The 9,104-nt window shown below is 40.2% G+C and overlaps 1 protein-coding gene across 2 annotated transcripts in view; it reads right to left on the bottom strand.

The window, feature by feature from the left end:
- Nucleotides 1-232: 232 nt before the first annotated feature.
- Nucleotides 233-9,104, bottom strand: part of SUN3 (Sad1 and UNC84 domain containing 3) — a 46,971-nt gene continuing 38,099 nt past the window's right edge. The window contains exons 10-11 of one of the 2 annotated variants that reach the window (XM_037988278.2): nt 8,333-8,425; nt 233-533 (exon numbers count right to left, since the gene is read on the bottom strand). In XM_037988278.2, the coding sequence (XP_037844206.2) occupies nt 414-533; nt 8,333-8,425 (213 nt within the window). In that variant the 3' untranslated portion in view covers nt 233-413. The remainder of the gene's footprint in view (nt 534-8,332; nt 8,426-9,104) is intronic. The other variant, XM_037988279.2, reaches the window with a different exon arrangement.

The raw sequence follows: 9,104 nt of genomic DNA, 5'->3' as shown, positions 1-9,104 counted from the left end.
TAAAAATTACTGGTTTCCTATCTAATTGCGCTGACCAGTGCCTCCAGATCAGCACTAAATGATAGTGGTGATAGTGGACACCCAAGCCTGGTGTAAATAAATGAGTCAGTGAAGGCAAATATGGCATTATGAGAAAGACTGATGATGAGACTATCTTCTTCTAAATACAAAATGAGTTTTCAATGCTCGGACAACATGAAGCATCCTTAAAGACTAAACTATGGCAAGGATATTTAATCTACTTCCATATTTTTTATTCGTAAAATTCGTTTACTTTTTATAGGCAAGTATGAACCACTTTGAGGTTTTCTTCCCACTCCTAATTCTCAATTCCTATGTGTGCAGTATCATCTAAGAGAATAAGTGTTCTTGAATATTCTGGACATGTGGCATGACCTTCTGCACCAACTCTTCTAGATGTGCTTGCCTGGTGTGCCGTGGACCCTGAATCGATATAAACAAGTATACTTCGGGTGTCCCCAGTTGCTAAAGATGTTAAGTTTCACACATAATAAATATTCAGAAACAGCATGCTGAAAATAAAGAAAAGAAAATCAATGCCTCATAAAGAAATTCATCGCAAATAACCCCAACGAATACTGATAAAATTTTAAAATTATATAATCTTCTTTTTTTTTTGAGACAGGATCTGGCTCTGTCACACAGGCTGGAATGTAGTGGCATGATCACGGCTTGTTGCCACCTCTACCTCCTGGGCTCAAGCCATCCTCACAGCTCAGACTCCTGAGGAGCTGGAACTGCAGGCACATGCCACCACACCTAGCTAATTTATTAATTTTTTGTAGAGACAAGGTTTTGCCATATTGCCCAGGCTGGTCTTGAACTCCAGGGTTCAAGCAATTTAACTGCCTAGGCCTCCAAAAGTGATGGGATTATAGGCGTGAGCCACCACGCCTGGCCTATATACTTTTTTCTTTTCTAACATAACTGTTTTCAAATATCAGTCTAATGAATGAGAAAATAAGCTACTGGAATAAAGAGCTTATGAAAAGATAAGTAGAGGGAGAGGAGGATAATATGGCAGCCAAGTGACCTCTCTGTTCCACTGTTTCTCCCTTCTACACTCTTTGCTGGCTGTACCGAGGAGCAGGGGAGAGAGGGCTTGTTGTCTAAAAACCAGACCTATGAAGCCAACCATAAGAACAGATAATATGAGTTCAAATGCATATGAATATATAATCAAATATGAAATTTGACAGATATGCTCATTTTTAACATGTATTATTGTTATATCTTTATTTTCTCACTATTTGGCCAAAAAGTGTCATAAGGGGGGCACGCCCAAGAAGGCCGAATAGGAACAGCTCCAGCCTCCAGCTCCCAGCGTGAGCGACACAGAAGATGGGTGATTTCTGCATTTTCAACTGAGATACCAGGTTCATCTCACTGGGGCATGTCGGACAGTTGGTGCTGGTCCGCGAATGGAGCCCGACCAGCGAGAGCTGAAGCAGGGTAAGGCATCACCTCACCTGGGAAGCACAAGGGGGAAGGGAATTCCTTTTCCTAGCCAAAGGAAATTGAGACACACAACACCTGGAAAATCGGGTAACTCCCACCCTAATACTGCACTTTACCAAGGGTCTTAGCAAATGGCACACCAGGAGATTATACCCCACACCTGGCCCAGAGGGTCCCACGCCCACGGAGCCTCCCTCATTGCTAGCACAGCAGTCTGAGCTCTAACTGCAAGGTGGAAGCGAGGCTGGGGGAGGGGTGCCCGCCATTGCTGAGGCTTAAGTAGGTAAACAAAGCCACTGGGAAGCTCGAATTGGGTGGAGCCCACCACAGGTCAAGGAGGCCTGCCTGCCTCTGTAGACTCCACCTCTGGGGACAGGGCATAGCTAAACAAAAAGCAGCAGAAACCTCAGCAGAGGTAAATGTCCCTGTCTGACAGCTTTGAAGAGAGCAGTGGCTCTCCCAGCAAGGAGGTTGAGATCTGAGAACGGACAGACTGCCTGCTCAAGTGGGTCCTAACTAGGAGACATCCCCCACTAGGTGCAGACCGACACCTCACATCTCACATGGCTGGGTACACCCCTGAGACAAAGCTTCCATAGCAAGAATCAGACAGCAACACTCACTGTTCAGCAATATTCTATCTTCTGCAGCCTCCACTGCCGATACCAAGGCAAACAGGGCCTGGAGTGGACCTCAAGCAAACTCCAACAGACCTGCAGCTGAGGGTCCTGACTGTTAGAAGGAAAACTAACAAACAGAAAGGACAACCACACCAAAACCCCATCAGTACATCACCATCATCAAAGACCAAAGGCAGATAAAACCACAAAGATGGGGAAAAAGCAGTGCAGAAAAGCTGGAAATTCAAAAAATCAGAGTGCATCTCCCCCTCCAAAGGAACACAGCTCATCGCCAGCAATGGAACAAAGCTGGATGGAGAATGACTTTGATGAGTTGAGAGAAGAAGGCTTCAGTCGATCAATCTTCTCAGAGCTAAAGGAAGAACTATGTAACCAGCGCAAAGAAACTAAAAACCTTGAAAAAAGAATGGATGAATGGCTAACTAGAATAACCAATGTAGAGAAGTCCTTAAAAGAATTGATAGAGATGAAAACCATAACATGAGAACTACGTGACAAATGCACAAGCTTCAGGAACTGACTCGATCAACTGGAAGAAAGAGTATCAGCGATTGAAGATCAAATGAATGAAATGAAGCGAGAAGAGAAGTGTAGAGAAAAAAGAGTAAAAAGTAATGAACAAAGCCTCCAAGAAATGTGGGATTATGTGAAAAGACCAAATCTACGTCTGATTGGTGTGCCTGAAAGTGACAGGGTAAATGGAAACAAGTTGGAAAACACTCTGCAGGATATCATCCAGGAAAACTTCCCCAACCTAGTAAGGCAGGCCAACATTCAAATTCAGGAAATACAAAGAACGCCACAAAGATACTCCTCGAGAAGAGCAACTCCAAGACATATAATTGTCAGATTCACCAAAGTTGAAATGAAGGAAAAAATGTTAAGGGCAGCCAGAGAGAAAGGTCAGGTTACCCACGAAGGGAAGCCCATCAGACCAACAGCAGATCTCTTGGCAGAAACTCTACAAGCCAGAAGAGAGTGGGGGCCAATATTCAACATTCTTAAAGAAAAGAATTTTAAACCCAGAATTTCATATCCAGCCAAACTAAGTTTCATGAGTGAAGGAGAAATAAAATCCTTTACAGACAAGCAAATGCTTAGAGATTTTGTCACCACCAGGCCTGCCCTACAAGAGATCCTGAAGGAAGCACTAAACATAGAAAGGAAAAACAAGTACCAGCTATTGCAAAAACATGCCAAAATGTAAAGTCCATCCATGCTAGGAAGAAAGTGCATCAACTAACGAGCAAAATAACCAGCTAATATCATAATGACAGGATCAAGTTCACACATAACAATATTAACCTTAAATGTAAATGGACTAAATGCTCCAATTAAAAGACACAGACTGGCAAATTGGATAAAGAGTCGAGACCCATCAGTGTGCTGTATTCAGGAGACCCATTTTACATGCAGAGACACATATAGGCTCAAAATAAAGGGATGGAGGAAGATCTACCAAGCAAATGGAGAACAAAAAAAAGCAGGGGTTGCAATCCTAGTCTCTGATAAAACAGACTTGAAACCATCAAAGATCAAAACAGACAAAGAAGGCCATTACATAATGGTAAAGTGATCAATTCATCAGGAAGAGCTAACTATCCTAAACACATATGCACCCAATACAGGAGCACCCAGATTCATAAAGCAAGTCCTTAGAGACTTACAAAGAGACTTAGACTCCCATACAATAATAATGGGAGAGGCCGGGCGTGGTGGCTCACGCCTGTAATCTCAGCACTTTGGGAGGCCGAGGTGGGTGGATCACGAGATCAGGAGATTGAGACTATCTCGGCTAACACGGTGAAACCCCATCTCTACTAAAAATACAAAAAATTAGCCAGGTGTGGTGGCAGGCACCTGTAGTCCCAGCTACTTGGGAGGCTGAGGCAGGAGAATCACTTGAACTTGGGAGGTGGAGGTTGCAGTAAGCCAAGATCGTGACACTAGCACTTTGGCCTGGTGACAGAGCAAGACTCCATCTCAGAATAAAAAAAAAAAATAATAATAATAATGGGATACTTTAATACCCCATTGTCAACATTAGAGAGATCAACGAGACCGAAAGTTAACAAGGATATCCAGGAATTGAACTCAGCTCTGCACCAAGTGGACCTAATAGACATCTACAGAACTCTCCATCCCAAAGCAACAGAATATACATTCTTCTTAGCACCACATTGTGCTTACTCCAAAATTGACCACATAGTTGGAAGTAAAGCACTCCTCAGCAAATGTAAAAGAACAGAAATTATAGCAAACTGTCTCTCAGACCACAGTGCAATCAAACTAGAACTCAGGACTAAGAAACTCAATCAAAACCGCTCAACTACATGGAAACTGAACAACCTGCTCCTGAATGACTACTGGGTACATAACGAAATGAAGGCAGAAATAAAGATGTTATTTGAAACCAATGAGAACAAAGATACAACATACCAGAATCTCTGGGACACATTTAAAGCAGTGTGTAGGGGGAAATTTATAGCACTAAATGCCCACAAGAAAAAGCAGGAAAGATCTAAAATTGACACTCTAATATCACAATTAAAAGAACTAGAAAAGCAAGAGCAAACGCATTCAAAAGCTAGCAGAAGGCAAGAAATAATTAAGATCAGAGCAGAACTGAAGGAGATAGAGACACAAAAATCTCTCCAAAAAAATCAATGAATCCAGGAGTTGATTTTTTGAAAAGATCAACAAAATTGACAGACCGCTAGCAAGACTAATAAAGAAGAAAAGAGAGAAGAATCAAATAGATGCAATAAAAAGTGATAAAGGGGATGTCACCACTGACCCCACAGAAATACAAACTACTATCAGAGAATACTATAAACACCTCTACGCAAATAAACTAGAAAACCTAGAAGAAATGGATAATTTCCTGGACACTTACACTCTCCCAAGACTAAACCAGGAAGAAGTTGAATCCCTGAATAGACCAATAGCAGGCTCTGAAATTGAGGCAATAATTAATAGCCTACCAACCAAAAAAAGTCCAGGACCAGATGGATTCACAGCTGAATTCTACCAGAGGTACAAGGAGGAGCTGGTACCATTCCTTCTGAAACTATTCCAATCAATAGAAAAAGAGGGAATCCTCCCTAACTCATTTTATGAGGCCAACATCATCCTGATACCAAAGCCTGGCAGAGACACAACAAAAAAAGAGAATTTTAGACCAATATCCCTGATGAACATCGATGCAAAAATCCTCAATAAAATACTGGCAAACCGGATTCAGCAGCACATCACAAAGCTTATCCACCATGATCAAGTGGGCTTCATCCCTGGGATGCAAGCCTGGTTCAACATTTGCAAATCAATAAACATAATCCAGCATATAAACAGAACCAAAGACAAGAACCACATGATTATCTCAATAGATGCAGAAAAGTCTTTTGACAAAATTCAACAGCCCTTCATGCTAAAAACGCTCAATAAATTCGGTATTGATGGAATGTACCTCAAAATAATAAGAGCTATTTATGACAAACCCACAGCCAATATCATTCTGAATAGGCAAAAACTGGAAAAATTCCCTTTGAAAACTGGCACAAGACAGGGATGCCCTCTCTCACCACTCCTATTCAACATAGTGTTGGAAGTTCTGGCTAGGGCAATCAGGCAAGAGAAAGAAATCAAGGGTATTCAGTTAGGAAAAGAAGAAGTCAAATTGTCCCTCTTTGCAGATGACATGACTGTATATTTAGAAAAGCCCATCGTCTCAGCCCAAAATCTCCTTAAGCTGATAAGCAACTTCAGCAAAGTCTCAGGGTACAAAATTAATGTGCAAAAATCAAAAGCATTTGTATACACCAGTAACAGACAAACAGAGAGCCAAATCATGAATGAACTTCCATTCACAATTGCTTCAAAGAGAATAAAATACCTAGGAATCCAACTTACAAGGGATGTAAGAGACCTCTTCAAGGAGAACTACAAACCACTGCTCAGTGAAATAAAAGAGGACACAAACAAATAGAAGGACATACCATGCTCATGGATAGGAAGAATCAATATTGTGAAAATGGTCATACTGCCCAAGGTTATTTATAGATTCAATGCCATCCCCATCAAGCTACCAATGAGTTTCTTCACAGAATTGGAAAAAACTGCTTTAAAGTTCATATGGAACCACAAAAGAGCCTCCATTGCCAAGACAATCCTAAGTCAAAAGAACAAAGCTGGAGGCATCACGCTACCTGACTTCAAACTATACTACAAGGCTACAGTAACCAAAACAGCATGGTACTGGTACCAAAACAGAGATATAGACCAATGGAACAGAACAGAGTCCTCAGAAATAATACCACACATCTACAGCCATCTGATCTTTGATAAACCTGACAGAAACAAGAAATGGGGAAAGGATTCCCTATTTAATAAATTGTACTGGGAAAATTGGCTAGCCATAAGTAGAAAGCTGAAACTGGATCTTTTCCTTACTACTTATATGAAAATTAATTCAAGATGGATTAGAGACTTAAATGTTAGACCTAAAACCATAAAAACCCTAGAAGAAAACCTAGGTAATACCATTCAGGACATAGGCATGGACAAGGACTTCATGTCTAAAACACCAAAAGCAATGGCAACAAAAGCCAAAATTGACAAATGGGATCTAATTAAACTAAAGAGCTTCTGCACAGCAAAAGAAATTGCCCTCAGAGTGAACAGGCAACCTACAGAATGGGAGAAAATTTTTGCAATCTACTCATCTGACAAAGGGCTAATATCCAGAACCTACAAAGAACTCAATCAAATTTACAAGAAAAAAACAACCCCATGAAAAAGTGGGCAAAGGATATGAACAGACACTTCTCAAAAGAAGACATTCATACAGCCAATAGACACATGAAAAAATGCTCATCATCACTGGCCATCAGAGAAATGGCAAATCAAAACCACAATGAGATGCCATCTCACACCAGTTAGAATGGCAATCATTAAAAAGTCAGGAAACAACAGGTGCTGGAGAGGATGTGGAGAAATAGGAACTTTTACACTGTTGATGGGACTGTAAACTAGTTCAACCATTGTGGAAAATAGTGTGGCGATTCCTCAAGGATGTAGAACTAGAAATACCATTTGACCCAGCCATCCCATAACTGGGGATATACCCAAATGATTATAAGTCATGCTGCTCTAAAGACACATGCACACGTATGTTTATTGCGGCACTATTCACAATAGCAAAGACTTGGAATCAACCCAAATGTCCATCAGTGACAGACTGGATTAAGAAAATGTGGCACATATATACCATGGAATACTATGCAGCCATAAAAAAGGATGAGTTTGTGTCCTTTGTAGGGACATGGATGCAGCTGGAAACCATCATTCTCAGCAAACTATCACAAGAACAGAAAACCCAACACCACATATTCTCACTCATAGGTGGGAATTGAACAATGAGAACACTTGGACACAGGAAGGGGAACATCACACACTGGTGCCTATTGTAGAGAGGGGTGAGGGGGGAGAGATAGCATTAGGAGATATACCTAATGTAAATGACGAGTTAATGGGTGCAGCACACCAACATGGCACATGTATACATATGTAACAAACCTGCATGTTGTGCACATGTACCCTAGGACTTAAAGTATAATTTAAAAAAAAGTGTCATAAAACACTTGGTTTTACATGATATAAAATGTCTTCTACGTCTCTTCAGTTACTCCCTGTGGCTAATTTAAAAAATGAGAATATATTTCATATGCTTTGGTGAGTTTCAGGGGATTTATAAGTTAACAGTTGATATTTTCCCCCATTGGATTAGGAGTTTTACTTGTATTAGCTGATATTAAATCTTTATCCACTCTTCCTTTGAGCTTCTCTCTGCCTCTGTCCACTTCATATTGTACCATCTTCCTCCTCCCCTATACTCAAGCAAGGTGAGGTAGTAACTATTACACTTAATAATATTCAGTGCATGGAATAGTTGAGAAAGAACTGAGAAATTAAATATATATATTATAAAAAAGTGATAGGAGGTGAGGAACAATTAGAAACTGGTTTTGCATTTGTCCGTCTTTTGCATTAAAATCCTTGTAAGCACTTGGAGCTAAGAATTGAAGTTCAGATAAGCCTTGTGTAACTCATGCTTTTGTCATTATTATTTTCATACATCACTTTACATGAAGCAATCCCGACAAATTTCTTCCAGTGATAGAGCTACTTATATCATTTCCCAGGGCACACATTACCTGGAGTTCAAATGTTTGAACGGTGGTTCCTGTTTTGTTATATATAAACTGACCTAGGAAAATTTCTTCTCCTTCACATTTTTTTGTGACGCCCTATAAAGAAAGCAACAGATACAGAGATTGTAATGAATGGATACAGTTGTGTTTTCAAAAAGAAGAAATAATTCACCAGATATCTCTGCGTGTCCACCAGGGGCACAGTGCTGTGATCATGCCAGTACTAATCTACGCACCCAGAGGGCATTTAACAAGGGACCAGTGAGGCCAAAGGCTGATCACGGGACTGACTAGAAGGACAGAGGATGGATGGATAGATAGATAGATAGATAGATAGATAGATAGATAGAAGACAGATGAAAGATAGATGATTGATAGATAAACAACTGATAGATGAAAGACAGATACATACATGTCGAGCAAATCCCAGCATTAACTCTGGTCTGATAACTATATTTGCAATAAGCATACTTTGAATAAAATAAAAATGGGTCCCCATATTGAACTGATGTTTTCCAAAATGAGACAAACATAGGCCAATTGCTAGATTTTGATCACACAGATAATTTCCTCTAAAAAGTAAGCTTCTGTTGACTGATAAAAACACTGATTTTTTCTTTGTATGCAATTTCTCTTGTGCTTTTTGTTCTTCCTCTCTACCCTTCAAATTGAAGATTTGTGAGAGGAGAATGCACTGCTGCAAACTAATTCATTTTGTGAAACTGAAGTTTACTGTTAGGTTCCTTAAATTGTAGTAACATAGCAAAATAAAGAG

This window comes from Chlorocebus sabaeus, chromosome 21 (assembly GCF_047675955.1).
Source record: "Chlorocebus sabaeus isolate Y175 chromosome 21, mChlSab1.0.hap1, whole genome shotgun sequence".
Classification (NCBI taxonomy): domain Eukaryota; kingdom Metazoa; phylum Chordata; class Mammalia; order Primates; family Cercopithecidae; genus Chlorocebus; species Chlorocebus sabaeus.
The sequence above is the reverse complement of the archived record's forward strand: the minus strand, read 5'-3'. Positions and strand labels throughout refer to the sequence as shown.